This window comes from Corapipo altera, unplaced genomic scaffold (genome assembly GCF_003945725.1).
Source record: "Corapipo altera isolate COAL_440 unplaced genomic scaffold, ASM394572v1 48b, whole genome shotgun sequence".
Classification (NCBI taxonomy): domain Eukaryota; kingdom Metazoa; phylum Chordata; class Aves; order Passeriformes; family Pipridae; genus Corapipo; species Corapipo altera.
In genome coordinates, this window is record NW_020884884.1 from 8,770,270 (window position 1) to 8,792,788 (window position 22,519).

Sequence of the window (22,519 nt, forward strand, 5' to 3'; positions counted from 1 at the left end):
TCAAATACTACTTAGGAGTTTTACTGCCTTGTGTAAAAGGTGGTCTTAAAAGAGATGGCTTAGGATGGAGAGGCTCCCTGTACAAAGTGCGTGTGCTACTCACGTGAGGTTTTATGTGCCAGTCACTGTGCTCAGCTCTGCTCTGCACTGCTGGCTTGCGTGAACAGAACTTGCTGAACAAACTGATTTATGCTGGCAGCTACTTCTGTACTACCAGGCAGCAGAGAAATTCAGTTCTTGGTCTGTATGTTTATAAGCCAATGCCACACCCAGCTTTGTGCACTTATGCCCATAAAGCAGGGATCCAGGAGCAAAGATCCTCTGGGGAAGGTGTTTGCTTTCCATATAAATAAAAATCCGACCCAAAGTTCTTCACGTGGTCATTGTGTTTATTAGCTATCTGCAGGATTTGCTAGGATGTTGGAGATGGCATACTTCCTCAAGTTCTTTATTCAGAAAAGCAAGGTGTCTTGCGACCTAAAATAATGAAAATATTTTATTACAAAGTAAAGTTCTTTGCACTATAAACCTTCAGGCTCTTGTGCAGCTATCCTAATCTTCTTCCTTTCCTAGACTAATGCTAAGAAATATCTTGCTCTAAAACAGAATGAAGCTCTTCCTGAAGGAATTCATTTTGGGAGTTACTGCCACAATCATCAAATTAACATTTGCTAGGATTTGTTCAAAATAACAGTAATAAAATTTGTATCCAACTGTGATAGTCTGAGACACTGATAACAATATACTGTGTTGCTCTTAGCAGGCACACTTGTATAAAGTGCAAAATCTTGAAAGCTAATTGTAATAGCTTTGATAGTACAGATCATGCATTTCAAAATGTAAAGATCAAACCCATCATATGTCTTACACATGAAGAAGATGGAAGTAAATAGTATGACAATTTTAAGCACTTAATACTCTACAGTGCAAGACTTTTTCTGCTGGAATAATGTTTTGCCCAACTTGGAACCTTTCATTCAATGCTCTCAACACATTACAGTGGGAATTGAAAACTGTTTTGAGGCTGTTTCAATAATCTGGCCCTGTCACTGTCTCTTTTCTATCTATTGAACTATCTATATATATTGATAAATATATATAATTATGTATATAAATTGCTGTGTTATAGATATATAAGACCAGCAGTTGCTCTTGCAGTTTTTCTTTTTTATACTTTAAACATACGTTCAGTGACTGCACAACTACTGAAACTGAAGTATCAATTGAGGGGACACCTCCCTCCAACACATCATGGACATGTACAATAAAGGGAACATACCTCACTCACTGAATGCTCCCAAGATGAATCACAATGGCTGCCATTTGCCTGGACATCTAAGATGATATTAGGAATCCAATTTCCTGGAACAATGAAGCTAGTGATCACTTTACATTGAATGAACAAGGAAAAAGGTAAGTGGAGATGTGAGTTGTTTAGGTATAGATAATTCTGCCTTCGGTCCTGACAGAATTTCTATTATTCCTTAAAAAATAAAAAAAAAGGATCATATAGCGGCTTTCTGAATGAATTATTTGTATTTCTATTAATTGCATATTGGAGAAATATTTATGTATTTAGTGTGTTTGTTCTCTTTGAGTCTTTTTAAAGATGTGGGTTTTGATTTCTGAGCAAAGATTGCAACAGCAACTGCAGCATCTGCTGTAATTTCTCAAGCATCACAGTTGGGCTGCTTGCAGATATAGGGCATAATGAAAATTAGAAAAGGTTATTCAAGATCTCTTTTGATGCTGATGGTAAAAACCTCTCCCCAGATGAGACAGTACTAGAAAATGGTAAGGCTTGAATGTACCTTTTGCTGGAAAGTATCCCAAAGCTAGTGTTAAGTTTCAGGTATAAAAGCACCTGTGCCTTGGCCTTGCTGTCATTCTGCCTTGGACTAAGACCTGCAGCTTTATCAAAGTGAGAAAAGTTGTTTTTTGTAGAGCAGCAAAAGTAAGATTTTTATCCAAGCATTGCTGAGAACTGCAGTCTGGGCCTGCTGGTAGCTGGACTGATGGTATGGGTTCACCTTGCACTGCCCAACAGCTGCCATATGTTGAGGCCTAAGAAAGAGTGAGCCAGTCTTTTTTTGCATCTCAGAGCCTGCTGTGGAGCTAAAAATATGGGATTGTGTTGTACAAATGAACTAATTTAAGGAGGTGTCAATCTCTATGGTGTTTAATTACATGACTATTAATATTTGGTTTAACCAACTCCGTTTACCTGTAATATCCTTATCCTTACCTTTCTTACTTGTTCTGCTGGCATGATCTAGTGCAGCCTTCCTAAGTTTCTGAACATATCGTAAGACTCCTGTTAATGGTATCCGTTGATCATTTTCATATGCCGTGATAAAAACTGAAGGATAACGCTGAGGTTAAAAACCAAAACCAGTTAAATACTTGACAATTGGTTCTTCTCACAGAGTAACAGATTTTTTTCTTACTGTACAACGTGTTAGGATTTATCTAAAAACATGTATTACATAATTACTTAAAACCCCCTCACTTTTATCACTAACTGCAAAAAAAACATTTTGGTCTGAAAAATTACTTCCTAGTAGGGGATTATCTACATGCAAGGTCATCAAAAACATCCTCCTCCCACTGGTATAAGTCTGATAATTGCAAAAAAAAAAGGAGTAGTAGTCATGGAATGGTTCACCTTAGAACAATAGCTGAGCTTTATTTTTGCTATCTTTCTGCAGAGAAAGAGTTGGTTTTTTAAATAGTAAGATTTTACTTAATGAAGCTATGTAACACAGCTAACACATTATTTCAGATAAAGAAAGATTTCCCCTGAGATGACAGTGTCAAAGCTATAGCTCCTTTTCCACTGCGGTGTTTGCCTCTTAGAAGGTATTAAATCAGTTGAAAATACTGCCTTCCTTCTGTGACAAAGTCTGCAAAGCCCAGTAGAACAACAGAAAGCCCCCACAAAAGGAGAAGATATTTTGCATGTTGAGGTTTGTTATACCATACAGTAATCTATTACTTCCTGGGAGTCCTAAAAGGTAAGTTTTGAAATATATTGATTATTTAGGAGAAGGCATTCAGTTAATCTCAGTAGTCACTTGTGACTCCAAATATTGCTAAGATTATTACAGAAATAATTAATATTGGAGTTTTTTAAAAATTTGTTACCCACTTTTTGTTTTCTGCAAAAAGTTGTAAACCACTACACTTTATTACTGTAGTATTCCACACAGAAAGCATAGTTTTACCTGTGGCTTAATATTCTGGTATGGACAATAGCTTTTGATATACTTCATACATTTTTCATCTTCTAATGGATTTCCCCATTCTTCTTGTTCCTCAGTTGTCAGTGGGAGATGAGTTTTCATCATTGTATTTAGAACATCTACAAAAGGAGCCTTAGAAGTCATGAAAAGAAAAAAAAGTTGGCAAATAGGACAGAGGACCTTGAATGCCTGAGTCAATGTGTTCTCAAACAAATGAAGAAAGTGAATTTTGAATTGGAATGTTTCCAATTCAGAAACTGGTAGAATGAAACAGAAAATACAGCTTAATGTTATAATCCATAAAGGGTCTGCAGCACCTCACCTGTAAAACCATGGCTCTGATCAGTTCTGGATCAGTGTTGCACAGGGCTCCTGCAAGAACTCCTCCAGCACTGGCAGCTGCCAGTGCTGTGTGTTTTGGCTGAGAAAACCCCAGTTCGTGCAGCAGCATGATGCAAGCCTTAAGGTCCTGGAGACCTTTGAGTTTATTATGCTGACATCCATCTTTGTGCCAGCTAAGGCCTAGCTCTCCTCCACCCCTGAAATTTAAAGAAATTCAAGTTTGAGTCTCTCTGGAAAATATTACACAGCAAAACTTCAGATAATGTAAGAGCAGCAGCAGCCACAGAGTTGCAAAACCATAGTCTGCCTTCCTAATTAACTCTTGTTTTCTCTGTTTTTATCTTTACCTTCAGTTATGGCTAAAAGACACAACATGAAGACAAAAAAATAAATCCATGCATGATGATTGGTGACAATACTAACTCTCTAAGGGCACTCCATGCCCTTTTGTGCTTGTGTCCTGGAACTCACAGAGAAAGCACCACTTTAGGACACCGTCCTTGCAGGCAATAAAAAATCAGACAATAATATTACCTTTCTACACAAGAAACTATTAGAACATCTAAAACATTTTCAATACTTACATCACTAACACTAGCATTTATTCAAAACAGTAAAACAGTATTTCTCAGCTCCAAAGCAGACTCTCAGGATTTGAATTCTGCATAGCTTAAATTCTGAGACTGTTAGAAAGGTGGGTTTGGGGTTTTTTTTTCCCCCTAGTTTGTGAATTTCAAATACTACTTGAAATATTACATTTTGTAATACAGGATTATAGAATGAATTTATATTTATTTCTACACAACCACAGTTTTGTTTCTAAGCCACCTGAAGCTTCCTTTTCCGGTTTCAAGTTTAAATTAATTAACTGATTAGTCTGCCATCTTTGGATGAAGAACTCATCTTCATCTAAGACTGACTTGCATCTTAAGATACTTAGTGGGGCAGGAAGAAGAATAGCACAGCGCTTGTCACTTGAGTACAGAAGATATATTTGTATGCTGAATTTGTTTTGGGCCTGGTGTTTCAAACAGTTATGCATTTGCCCCCCCCTTAATTTCCTTCCCCTAAAGTGACTCTTTTGTTGTCTTCCTTACATACTTACCTCAGTGAAAATGTGAAGAAGCCTATTGTACATCCTGGTTTTAGAAAACTGGTAGATTTGTAGCTAAACTGGAGACAGAGGATTTAGCCAATAAAAGAGCAAGAGATGTGGGTTAAATGCTTAGTTATTGCTGTAGAAGGCAAATGGTTTTCGGAAGACATAGACTGATCACTAGCACACAGTGCCCTCAGAAAGGGAGGGAGGTAACATGTTGCTGCAATTTGAACGTGTTATCAATGTTTTTGTTGAGCAAAGATGAGACGAGGTAATGAGACTTCAAAAGATTGAAAGTTATGTACAGCCATCCTGTAGATTTAAGAAACCTAAATGCAATATGTGCTCGTCTTCTTTTTCCCTGAGGTAAATTTATGTTAAAAAAATCTACAAAGAGATGAATAACTACATATAGCTACATGAAAAAAATTTTCTCTACATCTTCAGTTGCACATCAAGAAATACCTGTATATCCTGCAGATTAAAATCTTAATTCCATTTTATATTTGACTTACCTAACATGGCAATATGCTAATATCCAACCCTCTTCAATTAACATCAGCTTCTCTTCTTTAAAGCTCATGTTCAAATCTATGCCATAAGCTCCATATACATGAACTAGAAGTGGTTTCCTGTGTAGCTCTTCAGAATTCATATTATGAAAAACTGTAATTGGCACCAAAGTTTCATCCTGGAAAAGGAGTATTTTTACAATAAGGGACATTGCAGAAATCTCAATGACACATGGCAATGAAAACTTCAATTATTTATTTTAAAATGTGTTTTTTTGATTACAGTAATTTTTTTTCACTTAGAATATTCAAAGCACTCTTGAAAAATAAAGCATGAGACTGAACCTCTGCTGTGTGGGCAGAGTATAAATTCATTTAAGTGCAACACCTGAGGAGTTTTTAAACTACCAAAGCACCCGAGTCTTCCTTCCCCCTTTAACACCAAGAATATATGTTATTAACAAAATAGTTTACCACTTACCACAGTACAAACTCTTTATTAACATCTCCAAATTTTTAAACTCAGGCTGTTAAAACTTTCCTTTCTTGATCTACACCGTGCAGCTGGTTGTGGGGAGCTCTTTTCAACAGAGCGTCTTTTTAATTTATCATGCAGAGTACAATACCATACATCAACCAGCAATTCTAACTTATACTATACTAAGATCCTTGACTCATCATATGCTGTTATCTCCTCTGGCATACCCAGGTTAATGGAAAAAAAAATCACGACTCTTTCTTGTTCTTCTCTATAGCACTGAAGAAAACACCCACTGTTTAGTAACTATAGCACCAACTGCTCTTTACATTTTTTAATCTCTATTCCCTGCCAAATGCACTTTCTTTAAATGGGTGGGGAGGAAGCAAAGAATAAAAGGAAAGGGAAAGGACTGAAAAAATCTTACCTTGCTTTTAGCTAGTAAACGTGTAGTGTGACAATTCGTAATAATTGGTACCTCTTGCACAGCTTGTTCAATGAGATTATTTTCTTTAAATGAATATGCAAAACGTTTAGGGGGGTGTACTGGGGAGGACAGCTGAAAATAGCAAGTGCTGGTGGTATGTTCAGGATGATATTCCAATTCAAATTCACAGGCCCACGTAGGTAGCTGAGAAAACACGGCATTTCAAGTGAGACCCTTACACTGCTGCTGAAAATTTTGCTTAGTGTGTCCTTCAGAGGAAAAGGCTTTGGATATTAACTATTATCTTTAGTTTGTATGTAGCACAATCTGTATTTCTTTTAAATTCAGTAGTGAAAGAGTCAAAAAGTGACAGACTGGTGAACTTTTCCCCCGAGGCCATTGGATAAAGTTCAACAATGAAATAAAAAAGAAAAACAAATTCAAATTCAGTTTAAAATGGGCATTAATACAGATTCTATTTTTTTTTAAACTGAATCAGTATTTGAAATGATTCCTCATTAGTTTTTATTTTTTAGATCCTATTTCTCACTGCATTTCCAGTTCCACTTCAACATGTTATGCAGCCAAGTCCATGTCAGCTGTTATGCTTTTACTGTGAGTTAGCTCAGTAATGCTAAGCCACTGAAAACCCCTGCCTCTTAACTTTGTTCCTAGTGCCAGCCATTGTGAAGAACAAAACCTTTTCCTGGCACATTCACCCTCAGATACTTACTGTTATTATATTTAAGGTTTTTAACTCTGCTAAGAATGAAAGAAATCAAGATTCATTCTTTGAGAGCAGCAGGGACATAGCCAAACCCTTTGCCAGACCATTACTTACTCGGGTTAAGTTGTTAGAGACTTCCGAAATGGCAGCAAAAGTCCAAGTTCTCCCGAGTAACTGCAGACCCTTTCTGAATAAATAAACTAACATCATTTTAAAAAATGAAGATTTTGGAGACCATACGGTGTACTTTCTTGAAAACCTTTTTCTGTTGCAGTTTTATAGAATGTGGCATTGGCAGCTTGTTGCAATAAACTTTAAGTAGCTCAGATTGTATTTTTCAGACAAACAAATCAATTAATTATTTCATCTGAATGGTCTCCAGAAATCATGGGTTTGAATCGAGTCACTTTGGTTTTAATCCACAAGTATGTAGCAAGAACTTGAGAAGGGAAGAAATACTTTGCAACAATTGTACTGTAATGTCAACTCTTCCCATTTATTATGGCAGTGTCCATACTTGTGTTCTAAACATTCCTCTAATCTTTTTTCTGTTGGAGGGCCGGGCTTATTTCCTTGCTTACACCAATGTGTGTAACCAAAAATAGGCCCAGTAAAACTAAGTAGAGTGTTTAGGGAATCAAGTCCTATTTTACATAAGAAATCAGCTGTATTGTAAAGAGGCTGACTGTAGTATATTGAAGAAAGAACTGACTCATAAGAGAGCTGCTCTTTAACTTTGCTGCAGTAAGCCACCACATGAAATCCTGAAGAACACCCACAGGTAAATACAATTACTCATAACAACAAACTTTGTTCTATTATACTTTTCAAACCACTTTTACTTTTAGCATTTATCTTTGCTTTCATTATGCTATGTTAAAAAAATTAAATAGTGGTGGAAAAACATGCTGCTTAAGCCAAATAAAACATACCTTTATTGACTGAACCGAGTGTGAAACAAAAGAAATCACATTTAGGTAAAGATGACCAGCGTTCTTCAGGAACATAATACAGTCATCACTGAACATCTCAAAGTCTACTAGCTTTGTTTTCTTTTCCAGTGCATAAACTAACTGCCAGTTCTCCTTGCCGCTGGAAGCTACCGGTGCCTTCATCAACTATAAAAATAAAATAAACAACTTTGTATTACTAAGAGATAATAAGAGTTACAAATTAGAGGTACAGGCATACAGGGGATCTCTTAGAGCGTTTTTATTGAAAAAAAATACTCATTTGTATCGGGGGTGTTTGCCTGACTAAAACTGGAGGTTTTTAAACTCCCTTTACTTAGGCAAAATGGAAGAACAATTCAGTGAGATTTGGAGAAGATCAAATCTCAGAGGTTAATCTTTAGAAGATTTTAATGCAGTAAGTGCTTTCAGCATGGCCAGCAGAACTGTAGGTAGGTTGATTATACAGACCGAGATCACCAACTTAAATTTCAATATAGGGGACATGACTGTTAAAGCATACTCATTTCTTGATGCTGTCAAAGGAGTTAGAATCAAACTGGCATGCTACTGGCAAGACTTCCTGTCACACTATCACTCTTTTCAATCCATGTGGCTCTCTGTGTAATTCTCAAATTATTTCAGTAAGCTGTGAAGCACAAAATGAAAATTCAGCCTTACTATTTCTATATGATCTGCAGTAGGGATCTGAATGAATCCCGTGACTCTAATTATCAGTTAAAATTACCTTATATTCTGCAGGTTCTCCATATGTAGTAAGAATATATAACTCATCATTTCTATGCTCGATGTGGTAAATGACCCCTTTTGTTCGTGCTTGTACAAGTGCAGGTAATGCAAAAGGATTTCTGCAGTCAACCAGCCAAACTTCTGAGGTTGTCTTGCTGTTGCTGTTGATAGTGAGAAAACGCCTGTCTTTTGTGAGATAAATGTCTACAAAGAATCTGTAGGGAATAATTAGAAAAAAAAAAAGAAAAAGCCTAAATTTGATTAGTATTTTAAAAATGCATGTTGTTTCAGAATCATGGGCTTCCACCTGCAAGGTAAAAAACCCCATGCCTGTAAGTAGGCTGGAGAAATTTCAGGCTACTTGACTCCCAAACCCACTTCTGCTGCATTTATCCTGGGATTCAAAACCCTGCAATGTTGTGTGTGGAACCTGAAATCTGCAAAGAAAGCAGTTCAATTGCTGCCCAACTGAACTCAGGTTTTTGCATCACTGGAAGCTTATTGATCTGTGTAGGCTTTAAAATTCAGGCAAAATGAAGAACTTTTTATTGAGCTTGTAACCCTAATTTTTTTTAAATAGTAATAGATATTTAAATTAAAATTAATAAAGGACATAATGTGGGAACAGCAATAACAAAAGAGCTATTATAAAGATAAATTGATAAAATGTCTATTTTCTACTGACCTAACTTCGAAGCAAATAAGACAAAAAGTACTATTTTAAAAAAAAATGTGACAAGATGGACAGTGTTGCAGTGATAAAGCTGGAAACTAGGAACTGGTTTTGGAAGTGTCTAAGAAACCAGGAATTATCTACTGGTTTTAAATGCCTCTAAAATTTAGAAATAGAAAACAATGATAACCACTGGTTGCATGCTAGTATTAGAGAAGTTCAGGCTGAAATTCAGATTCAAATTTCTGTGAGTCATCCTAATTAACTGGAATGTCGCATCTTGAGACACTGCAGTTTCTTTGGCATTTTGAATCTTTAAGACTGATGTCTCTAAAAGCAAAGCTGTCGATCACAAAGATCCAGATTTCATCAAGAAATTGCAGGGTTGAGTACCGTAATCGGCATCGTACAGATCAGATACATGACTGCAATAATGATATCTCTAGAATTCAAAATTGACTGGTGAAGGAAAGGATGCTTTAGATAGCATTTTCAGTGCCTTTAATTATTTGCAGGTGGAGAACTCCAATTTTTTTGGTACTATTGTTTCCTCTAATTGCACCCTCTTGACATCTTTAGGAGAACAGGCACAGAGAGGGGTCTAAAGTCTATTATTTTTTAAGGAAGTCAAGAAATTTTCCACTTCTAAAAAAAAAATACCTGATTGCAATAGAAGAGCTGGTGAGATGTAGAATGGAACTGCTCAGTGGCAGTACAAAAGAATGTCTTGCCATCTCTGATGAAGAAGTTCAGCTATGAGCTGCAGTAGCACATGACCCTTTAGAGTAAGTTTCTAGTAGATTTACTGTAATGACTGTGACCTTCAGAATTATGCCAACGGTTTCCCTGTGGGGAAGTGTCAGGTCAGTGGAACTTGATTTTCCAAAACTATGCATCAAATGCAGCTGGAATGAAAGGATCTTATTTACTCCATCTCAATTGCAGATTTTTTTTTCCCAGATGAAAGTATTATTGAAATTTCTTTATTGAATATGTAACTTGAATTAAGGGTAATCACAAACATTTACAGAATGCTGTATAAATCTACCACACTCTGCATGGTTGAAAAACTAGTTCTGCACTCAGTTTAGCAAAGAGCCTTCTTGTCTTCCTAAACCACTGCTTAAAGAAAGGTTATTGAGAGGGTATTCAGTCAACAATAGTTCTATCTCTGGGAATGCTGTAATGATTTTGCTCATCCATTACCCAGAGCAAGGATTAGCCTGAACTTCTGTGTTGTTTTTTTTTTTAAAGATGTATCAGACATCAATAGCAGAGAAAACAAAATGAAATCTACTGTCTGATTTACCCTGTATGAAACTGTCACACATTCATTAAAGGACACCCTGACCTGAGAGTGACCTTGACATTTATAAACTCAATTGAACTCGTGAGGTAACAGAGGAAAGTTAAATCTCTGTTGATCACATATCAAAAGGAGAACAAAGCACATTCACAGACTGTATAAGGCACTACTGACAGTGGAACACAACTTAAAAATGCATTTTACCATTTGAAATATGATATGGAACACTTTGTTTTCTGAACCAGCTGTATTATACATATAAAACACTCTAAAACATGTAAAGGACTTGTTATATTTTTAGGTAAGTATTACCTTGCATTTTGTTCTGTATAAACTAACTTAGTATGTTTCTGATAAGTGAAAGTGGTCATAAACACATTCTGGCATTTAAGGTTCTTCTGAGTTGTGTAATACAGAACATCATTTGCAGCCCATTCTGGAAAAAAAGACATGCATATCAAATTTGGAACAGTGTATACTATTACTGAGAGAAAATGGAGATCATGGACATTGGACTCAATGCTGAAAAAGGTGGGTTGCAGCTGACATGAACTGAGGACAGCATTTCTACATCCTGCATGGACTGGGGTAAGCTACAAAAAGCTTTTTCCCATGTTTTCTTTGAACACCATACAACAAGTATCTCATAACATATTAAAAAAAAAAAAAAGGTAGAGGACAATGTTATGGGCCCCAGTAACAGGAAGCTCTTGACCCTGTGGGGGTTCTGGAGATAACAGGAAAATAGAAGATATGTGGCTGTTTAAAACCGAACAGAGAAACAGAGGTTTACGTGGAGTCAGCGAGATAATAAAGACAGCATAAGCTCTGCACTGCTGCATGTGACTGCACGCAAACCATTCAGAGAAAAGAGATGATGCATGTGCCCTGTGGGTACTGCTGAGATAAAAATTCTCCAGTTTTCTATGCCTGTATATGTGTTCACCAACATTAGAGATGTACAAATACAGGAACCTTGTTGTTCTGAAGTTCAGTAACCTGACTGATCCAGCCACATTACTGCTATCTCTGTTGCTCCTACAGCCACCAGAAAAACGTTTAACACTTATGGTTTAAAAAGTTATTGCATGTTGCCTTATATATAAATATTTTATATATAACTATAAAAAAACCTGAGGAAGTAGCACACTGAAGCAACACAAACAATTTGCTATCTGAAAAGCAATGTGGCTCCCAAGTGCACAGGTAGCTGAGGGTTCCCTATGAAGACAAGCCTTTAGAAGGGAAATCCAAGTTCTTCTATAGCCTAGCATTTAAGAAATCAAGACGTAAATTTTCAAGAACTTCTGTTTCTCTCCCTGCTATTGCATCTCTCTCGGTACAAGCACATACTTTGCAAGTGGTCATAAGACCTAATTCTCTTCCTCATGATTGACACACCTCTGTACTTCATGATACATCTGTACCTCACTCACACCTGACTAAATTTACAAAGGTAGTATAATCTCTACAATTCTGATAGCCATCTTTCATACTTTTATTATCTGCCATAATCTGTCATACCTACTGTGGGCCTGTTGGTCCAGATTCTTCTGGACCTAGATAGATGTTCAAATCAAGTATAGTGTAAAACATCACTGGCAAATTTGCAGGCTCAGTTTTCAACAGGCATTTTAATCTTCAGTTGTGCAAACACAACACTAAATTCTTGCTACTCTTCATTTTTATAACTAGGAAGTTTTACCTAGATTTTAGTTTTTCACCCTGCCCAAGCAAATTGCTTTCTGGACTATATAAATTTGATGACATCCAAAAATATAATCCAAACTACAAGATGTGGAACATTGTATACATACTATTATACTCTTTCTGCTATATTCTTTAACATACTATAAAAAAAGAAAGATTTCCCATTTACTTCAGTTTACCTTTGCTTATTTTAACAGCAGTGTAAACCTCTGTAATCTATTCTGAAAGACTGGCTGACTTCACTGGCCTCTGAACTGTGATCCACATCCAGTTGAGATTTGAGCTGAAATTCCAGCCAATACCCAACAGTAGGTGGTACTTTCACACTTTTCCAGCAAAGCCAATTATCTACAGCTATCAATGACTTCACTTGTAGCTGTAATAGTTTATCAACTAGAACATTTCTCAAAAAAATCACAAACATTTTTAAACAGCATATTGAATTCAATAGAAAAAATTATATGCATGACTGTTCTAACATGTATAAATGATTGCTTTTACAATGAAGGAAAACTTGTATCAAGAAAGCAGTCCCTTTCACCCACATCAGATAACTTATAATTGTGCAGTGTGAAAGAAATCATAAATAAGAAACAATTCAACAGCTTTAGGATTAAATGCTGCCTACTTTTTTTTTTTTAATATTTTAATATTATTTGTAGACTAAGAAAAATGTTGTGTCAAAAGCTGGTGTGATCCACAGGATATTTATAAGCAACTTACCAAAGCTAAATACACTTGGAATTACTTTTTTCACAACAGGAAAATGACCAAGTTTCAGAATAACGCAGGTTGCTTCTTCAGAACTTTCACTTTTTAAGCTGATGGCCATGTATGTCTGATCTGGTGAAATTCTGATTCGTTGAATAAAGGCATCAGAAAAGCCAAGATCATCAGTACTGAATAAAATGTCAACATTTCCTTCATCTACATTAAAAAAAAAGCAAAAAATCCTGTAACTAAGACTCTGTCAAAATGAATGGTCATTGTTAATGCCTGCATTTAACAAATCTGCCTGCAATATTCACAAGCATAGTACTGGAATTTATGAACACCACATATCTGTCTTGCAAGATATTTGCAAATGCACTTCATAAAACTAAACAAAAAAGTTCCAGAAGAAAAAAAAAGCCCTGTAGTTATTACTAAAAATACTTTAAAAGTGTAGATCCTGGCTTATAGTAAACATATTGAATTTTACAGCTCAGATAGCAAAAGCGTGCTTGTTTTCAATTAATACAATTAGTAATTTTTTTCCACCCCCTCAGAAATACAAAAGCATGGATGTTTTTTTCTGTTTTCAAAATGTTTAATCAGGGCTATGAAAAGAAGTGACTTCTCTCTTTCCTCTCCAGCAACTTGCCTTAGTATCAATATATACTATTCTCTAACCGTCTTCACCTCCCCTTTTCAGATTCAAGATTCTAGAATTATTAATCAGTCATTAAAGAATTGTATTAAAGTATTTTTAGTTATTTTGACAAACAGAGAAACTCAGCTTTAATGTAACAAAAGAACACTAAGTGATACATGTACAACATTTTTAAGAATCCTACCGTATTAGGAAGATAAATCCCTTACCATCATCTGCTTTTGAAAGAAATATGCAGCCGTTCTCTTCAAAGTACACATTCTCTCCAAACCTCATCTGTTCAATACAAAACAAGCATGTTTCAAGTCCAACATATAGTTAGACTATTTCCTTAGAATCCCTGTTATTCAGTCATTGTTCTGTACAACAGAACTGTACCATATAAAAATGACAGAATATAGCACATATATTTGGTACTGAATAAGGAATTGCACGCATCACAAAGGTTCTTTCAAAGTTAGGGTACTAAAGCTTCCTGTATCTGCTTTAAATTTAACAAAAGCCTCAGATCACTGCAATTCTCTTGCAACTTAAAATGTCTTGTATTCTTTATGCAAAAGTCAGATGATTATTGTATCTTTACTTGCTTTTGCCTATGGAGAAATTAAGGTAAATTCACTATCATAACAGGAATAAGCTGTTCTAAACACATGCTGCTACTACCCACAATTATTAAAATATTCAAAACTTCTACCATAAAATAATCAACAAATGAGCATTTTATAGAAGGAATGGCTTCACTGCTTTTTATTTGTAGTTAACAATGGGAAATGAATTTTTTTACCCACTTACCCTTGGGCTTTCTGAATTGAATGTGTACTTGTTGTGAAATTCTTCTAGTTTTTCTTTGATTCTCTTTGTCATGGGTTTGTATATTGGTGAAATGTCATTCCAGTTTTCCTGCTCTGATTTCAGAAGATTCTTGTGCAAAAGCTCTGATGTTACTACGGATGTATTTCGCTTCCTTTTGGAGGAGATTCTTGTTCCTTCCTGCTAAGTAAAGAAAGACAGCAATGGCTACAAGCCAGCACACTGTACACCAATATGAATATACTGAGGCAGTATTTCCTGAGCTACAGACCCCAAACCAACTTTGCATTATTACAACAGTATGTGCCATTAAAAAGAAAAACCACAGTTGAATTATGTTTTTATTGTAATTCTTCCTGATCTTTTGAAGAGGCATTGTCAAATGTGCTTTACTTGACACATTTATTGAAGTCTTCAAAATTTAGGGTACTATTAATATATGCTCTTAATTGATTATGAGTTAATATATTTGCTCTTTTTCTAGAACTAGGTTTTAGTTAATTTTTATGGAATTCTATTATTTTTCCTTCTTCACTGGTGTTCTTTCATAATTTCCTGTCTTTAGAGTGTAATTTCTCATTTCCTTCCCTAGACAACAATACCACTCAAACCTCTGTCCCAGTACCTGGGAGTCCTTGTTCAGGTTCTTGCTCCACTTCCTCAAAAGTTTTAATATAAATGTTCATAAGGTGCAGAATGAAGTGGAGCAGTGAACTTATATGGATTCTGCAACAATTTTATCAGGAATAAGTTTAAGGAACTCGGTTTCCATGCTACCTCATTGCCAACAAAGCTGTCTTCTATTGTAAAAATGTTAAAAATGTGTTAAAACTGCTAGAACAATGCTAATTCCTCTTGCATGATGTGAAATCTCACTTGATCAAGTAATAAGCTTAACAACATATATTACACTACATAACCCTGCACAGATCATACAGAGTAGCATTTTCTAACACTCAGTGTATGATATGAATGTGTCTAAGCCTAAAAAGCAGCCTATGCTTTATACCCCATCCTCACTTTGCATCAAGAACTGTTGGTTTGTTCCTAGTTTTTCTTCACAAATGCATGTGGATCAAAATCTGAACATTACAAGTAGACTTTGAAGGGAAAAGAAACTATTTGCTCCATTTACCAAACTCCCTGTGAACATAAAGCACATCATTGAGGCGTTAAGAGTGTCTGTTATTGGTTCAGACCAATGGGTCTCTCTCACCTGGTACCTCAAATTGGAAGTGCAAGGCAAAGAAATAGTGAAAGCCCTTAGAGAACCTCTGGAGCAACTGTGCAATTGGTCAGGGTAAAGAAACTGCAGGATGCTCAAGTTGTACCACCTTCTTCCCGGTCACTGGAAAAACTGTTTTAAGAAAACACTATTCCTCAAACTAATGTAACCAAATAAAAAACTCAGAGTGGCCATAAAGAGATACTTAGGAAAGCATAAAAATGGGACAAGCCAGATTATTTTCCTCAACAGGTATTTCCCCAGCCTTCAACAATTTTAGCTCAGGCATTTCCTGAGCTGAACATGGTTTCTGGATATTTAAAAACTCTCTCTCGTGTACGTATGATCTCCCCTTATACCTATTTCTCAAGCACAGGTCTATGAGGAGAGGCTGAGGGAGCTGGGGTTGTTTTGCCTGGAGAAGAGGAGGCTCAGAGGAGACCTCATCACTCTCTACAACTCCCTGAAAGGAGGTTGTACCCAGGTGGGGCTTGGTCTCTTCTCCCAGGCAACCAGCAGTAGGACAAGAGGGCATGGTCTTCAGCTGTGCCAGGGGAGGTTTAGGTTGGACATTAGGAAAAAATTTTTTACAGAGAGAGTAATCAGACATTGGAATGGGCTGCCCAGGGAGGTGGTTGATTCTCCATCCCTGGAGATTTTTAAGATGAGACTGGATGTGGCACTTAGTGCCATGGTCTGGTAACCACGGTAGTGTTGGATCAAAGGTTGGAGTTGATGATCTCAGAGGTCTTTTCCAACTCAGATGATTCTGTGATTCTATGTAAAATTTTAGCATGCACAACTTATTTTGGCAAGTTCCACTCTTTATGAATATATTGATGATTGCCCTCCTTTTGTTTTCAACAGTTCCCATTGTATTTATCTGGAAATATTATACACAGCTGGTGGTCACAGTGCAGGGATATATTAAGGAGTTACTGTACACCTCCCTGCCTGGGGAAAAAACAGTAATCCAGAAACGTCTACATAGCAGAGGATCTCAGTAACAATCAGTTTGAAAACATTTGCTTCAAAGCAAACAGGCATAGCTTCCCTTCAGGTGAAAACCATCTGTTTGTATCCTGAAACCACTGTCATAGACCAGCATTTGTAACTGTGTTAGTGAAGTGCCAATGAATAAACTGAACCACACGTTCTCATCCATCCAGACTTCCTATATTCTTCTTGAAACATTTGTTTACATTTAAGACACAGACTTAGGAACTGTTTATGGTGACAAATAAAAGCAATTTTAGGACAACTCCACATCCATCTGAAAACATGTTTAAGATCAAATAAACCCATACACAAATCTTTTAAAATAGTATTTATGCATTTGCATTATGCATGTAAATCAGTTTCCAGGCTGTCATACTACAGTAAACTTTTATAATACATTTGGCAAAATCTGTATTAAAAATACTGGAACAGAAGACCTAAAATTATTTCGGATTGTTTTCTGACTCTGTGCATGACAAGTTTTTTTTGAACCAGCTCACAGTGGTTAAGTATGGTGTCATCAGTTTGGATATTTTGCCTCTACACTAGCTATCCCTGCAGTTTTCTCCTGACACTTTACCTGAACGTTTCTGGAAGATACCAGTTTTTTAAAAATCACTACACCAGGAAGATCAATGAAAATGCAGCTTTACATCAAAGCAGCGCAGGAAAGTTTAACAATGGTACGTGTCCTTGAATGTAACTGATATCCCGGTATTTATCCCTCTACACCAAATTCTCCGGGACAACTATGTTTCCTCAACATGTGAAAAGTATGGCTGGCTTCCTTAACAGATATGCCAAGGTGGTTGTTGACATTTAGTCTATACTTAAACAGCATACCTTGCAGGAAAAGAATCTCCACGGCAGGATGCTTCCAGATGGTGCGGTCCTGTGTGTGCATGTACACCCTGAACGGTTCAGGATGTGGCATTTTTTTGCTTTAATTTTACTACAGGGACATGTTGTTTGAAAACGGTTAATGCTAGAGTAGTACTTGACACTGAAGCTCAGCCCTTGGAGAAGATTTCGCAGTCCAACACAGGACATCATAACCTTCATTTCTTGATAGCCAACCTGAAATTTCTGAAAATCCCGAACTGCAGACCATTTACACTGTGTGTGAAAAAACCGTAACATAAACTGCAGGTAAAACTTCCTCTCTCACAGAAATTATATTGATTCATTAGGTAAATCATATGAGAAGACACAGTAAAAGTTTGGCTGTTTCTTATCAACTGGTACCTGCAGTTTAACCAGCACGTTCCTGGCGGCTCAAGTTTAACTCCAGTGAAACTATGAGGAGAATGAAAAGTGCAACTACACACCTTCAAACACTGAAGAACAAAACTCTGGGAGAGTTTGCAGAAGTCGAACCCCCCCGCTCCCCCACCATCCAACACCAAACCCACGCTCTCTCTCCAGAGGGTCCCTCAGCAGCAGGAGCTGACCCCGCCTGCGGGGGTCGGGCCCCACGTGTCCCCCCGGGGCCAGGGCCGCAGCAGCCGGCGCGGCCCCGCTCACTCCAGCGCTGTCCCTCCCGCCGCAGCCCGCGCAAGGACTCGCCGTGGCGCTCCCGCTCCTCCTCCCGCTCCCGCTCCGCCGGGGCTGCCCGGGATAAGATGCCAGCCGGGGGGCAGCGCTCCCGCCTGGCGCTGCCCGCAACCAAGATGGCGGCCGGGCGCTTCAGCGGCTCAGCCGCTGATGTCAGCGCAGGGGCTCGGAGCCGCGGCGGGCGGGTTGGCGCGGGCCCTGGCGCGGCTTTCTCGGGTGGCTGCCCTACCACACACAGTCCCGTGCCCGGAGGCCACAGGCGACTTGTCTTGAGGCGCGCTCCTGCCCCCGCGGTGCCGGGCCTGGAGAACGCGGAACTCCTCGGCCGCTTAGAGACCGGCTCAGCGCTGCCCCTAACAAAGATGGCCGCCCTCCTCCTCCCGCTCCATCGCTAGCCTGGCCGGTCCCGCAGCCGCTGGATGCTCGGTGGCGCGGTCCTGCCGGCCCGGCGAGTGCTCCCTCCCGCCGTGCCAGCTTCAGGCGCTCCCGCCGTGGCATGGCCGAGGCTGCCGGCTCCCAGCGCCGCCCCGCCGCGGGCAGGTGCGAGGCGAGCGGCGCGGTGGCGGCCCGAGCCCGCTGGCGGCTGCTCGGACAGGTAGGGGGAGCCCGCGGGCGGGAGGGGCTGCTGGCATGGCGGGGGGCGGCGGCGCGGCCCGAGGGAGCGCAGGGGCGCTAGTCCCGCGGGCCGGGCTGTGGCCCTGGCGGGGTGCTGGTGCCGCGGGGGTGCGGAGCGCTGTCCGCAGCCCTGGCAGGAGGATTGCCGGCAACAGTACGGTGGGGTTTGCAAAGAGGTTTGCAGCCCTCTGCCTGGAAAATGTGGTAATAATAAAAATATGTACGTGTATATACGCACTCACGGCTCTCTGAAAAGAGGGGAAGTGGAGGGGCAGGTACCAGTCTCTTTCGTGAGCAGTGACAGGACTCGAGGAAGCTGCATGGAGCTGAGTCGGGAGGTTTAGGTTGGGAAAAGGTTCTGTGCCCAAAGGGTGGTTGGGCACTGGAATAGGCTCCCCAGGGAAGTGGTTGCAGCACCAACCCTGTCTGAGTTCAAGAAGCATTTGGACAGTGCCTTCAGGATTCTTCATCAGTCCTGCGCAGAACCAAGAGACGGATCCCTTCCAACTCAAAATATTCTATGATTCCAAATTGTGCCTTAGATTCCCAAACAATCCATGGCCAGTGTTAAGGGAGGAGGGCCAGCATCACATTGGCACCTTGTAGCCTGAGGGCACTACCTTGGGATTTTCGGGCCATGGTTTGACACTTTTCATCGATGCTGCTGTCGCTGGTTGTTGTGGGTTTTACCCCATTCCTACTCTTTGCAGGAATATTCCCCGAATTGCCTTTCATGGGGAGCGGGGGCAAGACCCCACTCACCTGGCAGTGAAAACTGCACTTTGCTGAGGCTGGCTGAGCCATGCCTGGAGGAAGATGAGGAGGAAGAAGGACCAAGTGGTGACACCTGTGCTGTGGTGTCAGCAGCTTCTCAGCTCCAGCCTTCCATACTGTTTTAGACCCTTTAGGAGCTATGCAAGGTTGGAAAGTATTCCTCTGCAGATAAGCGTATGTGTAAAGGCTTAAAAAACCCAGATCAGCTTAATTAGTTGTTATTGTTGTGGGACGTGATATTTACAGCCCTAACCTCAAATGTTTAGTTCTCTGCAAATGCACACCTGGAGCTGCCCATTGGCAGCTCTCCCTGAGAAGGTGGGTTGAAAGGGCCACCTGGCTGCAGCTGGGGAACGGAGTGAGAGGCCTGCAGGCATCAATACTGCATTTTGTATGTGGTTTTGGTTTGTAGATTTGCCAATCCTGTTCAACAGGACCAAATTCTGTTTTATTGTACTCTAAAGCAGGAAATGTCAAAGTTACTGGTAGGAATATCAGGTTTGTCTTTGTAGGTTTCTGTTCTAGCAGGCTGTGTAAGCTGAGCTCTGTGGCCATACTAGCTGTTACTTGTTTTCAACATATATTGCTTTTGACGTATTCCTGTCTCTTAAAAATCACACGGAGCTTTTCATAACAACGGAATGGGATTATGGAAGGGTGTGTGTAGGTATTTGGGGAGAAGGCTTCTGTTTCTTCCTCAAACTACATGTATCTATGACCTTTTCCTCTACAGATTCCTTGGGTTTTCCCATGTTCTTTAGCTTTTCTTTTGATTTTTGTATGGTACAATGAGCAAAGATCAATTTAATCTTACTGGTACATCTGAAGTAAAAATCAGTTCTGCACTCTTTACTACAGAAGTGCTCAGATCTATCTATGGATTGGAAGAAGGTATCAACCTCCCTTTACATACATCTTTGAAGGAGCACTGTCAAAGTGTTTCTTACAGTGCTTTTAAAAACACATTTCATACTGCTTATAATAGTGGCTTACGTGAAATCAGTTCTGTGGTGTGTTTATATATTGAATTTGCTTTCATTCAATGCACACACAAATTGATTTACTATGGTAAGGATGCTTGAGTGCCTGCTCGCTGATTTAATTAAGAAAAAAGCCCTTTTATGAGGTATCCTATGAAGCTAGCATAAAGAACCAGAGGTTTGCATAATTACCTATGTGTTCTTTATCAATAAAATGTTTTATGTATGTAGTGAGTTTGAAGTTTGGCAACATTTTTAAACTTAGCCTGTCAGAATCAAGAAAAATATTTTTTACATTCAATCAGTGCTAAGGGAAGTTAGCCATTCATTTGAAAATGCATGTGAAAATAGCAGGAGTAAATTTTCTAAGAGTGTTTTTTGAGTTCTGCCAGTCTGTGCAACTGATGGCATTATCCAGTCTGTAGTTTTTGGCAACAAAGTTAGAGAAATAGGCATGCATTAGTTTACTCCCTATATGTATGTTTGGCTTGCCATTGCTTTAAAGCAGCCCCCAAACAACATGCTTTTCTGAAAATTAGGTCTTGATGGTTTTCTTTAGTTGTCAAGATGGTCCATTTTGTTTCCAGGCCTGCTGCTATTACACGAAGGTCTTAATTTTGCTGGTCTTTTAATATGATTCTCCTGTTTTGATATTTTTGCCATTTCCTTCGTGTATGTATTTTTCTCATGTGGTACAGAAGTACAAAGTAGTGTGGACAGCACACAGCCGTTTTTCATACTTTGTTGAAAATGCCTGTGCCTTTCGTATGCTGAGACCTGCCAATGGATCCAAAAGCAGTAAGCTTGATGCCTCAAACCTGCTGTTAGTTTCTAACAGCGTAGCAAACACAGTGGTTCTCCTCACATATGTAGTACTTCGAAGTGTCCTGCAAAATAAGAGGTCGTGACCCCAAACTGTAAGGCTGTTGAATGCGAGTGCATTTTCATTTAAAGCATGTTGACAGAGGTTGGATACAGCAAAAAAATCAGTGACCCGTTATTTTTTGTACACATCCTGTATGCAAAGCTTCCATTTCAATTTTCATAATTCTGAGAGCTGTTTCTCATTTGATTTATCTCTAGTTGGCAAAAATCTGTAAATTGCAATGCTGTCCTACTCAAGGGATCTATTATTGTACCTCTATCAGTTTATAGTTATGACTTTATTTTCTGCTCTGATTTTGGTGTTGTTTTTTTTTTTTTCGTCACTGTGGACTGCATATGCACCTTAATTTTAAAAATGCAATGGCAATTATTTATGTATTCTGACCAATGTTAGGAGAAAAGTTAAATCCAGGATATCTCTCCTTCCACATCAATGACCCAAGGAATAAGTCTTTTTGTCTGGCAGGGAAGTGCTGGCTGTATTCTCTGTTCTGTGCAATGACACAGCTCAAACAGGTGGGATGCCAGGTTTTCCTGCACAGACAGGTTGATACTTTGCTCCCTGAGGATGGTTGAGTGCAGCAGACTCTGCAGGAAGAGAGTCCATGTTTTCACTTTCCCGAACAAGTGTTGTAATCATTTATGAAATGCAAAGGACCACGTTCTGTCTCTGCCACAGCCTTGAATTCTTCTGTCTCTTAGCACTGAACTTGGTGCTGTCAGTGTATTTTGGGGCTCACATAAGGGCTGGCTCATGCATCAGTCCCCTTGTGGGGGCCTGGCAGGGGAATACACCATTGTGGTGTCTGTAACTCTGGGGCTTGGGACAGGTGGCAAGTTTCTCAACTCAGGCAGCTTTGACAGCAATTCTGCAAATGTGCAGCAGATGACTTATAAGGTAGGAGGTGGTCTGCCAGGGAAACACATAGTACTCAGACACCAGAGGATCATGTTTTGGGTTTAGCTATTTAGATTCTAGAGATGATACTCTTGCTTAATTTTTTTTTTCCCTCCCTCTATAGGAACAGTGAGTGGCACAGAAATTTCTTGGTGAGGGCACTGCTTGGACTGTGAAACTTTGTGAAATGA

General features: G+C 39.1%; 2 protein-coding genes across 3 annotated transcripts in view; one reads left to right on the forward strand and one right to left on the reverse strand.

Annotated features, from left to right (window-relative positions):
- Positions 1-371: 371 nt before the first annotated feature.
- On the reverse strand, positions 372-18,061 carry PREPL (prolyl endopeptidase like). The gene is given in 15 exon segments (XM_027641415.1): positions 372-477; positions 1,280-1,362; positions 2,246-2,372; positions 3,225-3,374; positions 3,565-3,781; positions 5,199-5,374; positions 6,101-6,304; positions 7,760-7,945; positions 8,526-8,742; positions 10,819-10,942; positions 12,940-13,143; positions 13,798-13,864; positions 14,381-14,578; positions 17,466-17,637; positions 17,639-18,061. Coding segments are annotated over 15 exon segments (2,301 nt in total). The 5' UTR covers positions 17,734-18,061; the 3' UTR covers positions 372-396.
- A 254-nt stretch (positions 18,062-18,315) lies between these two features.
- The window catches only part of CAMKMT (calmodulin-lysine N-methyltransferase), a 219,048-nt gene continuing 214,844 nt past the window's right edge, over positions 18,316-22,519 (forward strand). For both annotated transcript variants that reach the window (XM_027641423.1, XM_027641424.1), the window contains exon 1: positions 18,316-18,771. In XM_027641423.1, the coding sequence (XP_027497224.1) occupies positions 18,673-18,771 (99 nt within the window). In that variant the 5' untranslated portion in view covers positions 18,316-18,672. The remainder of the gene's footprint in view (positions 18,772-22,519) is intronic.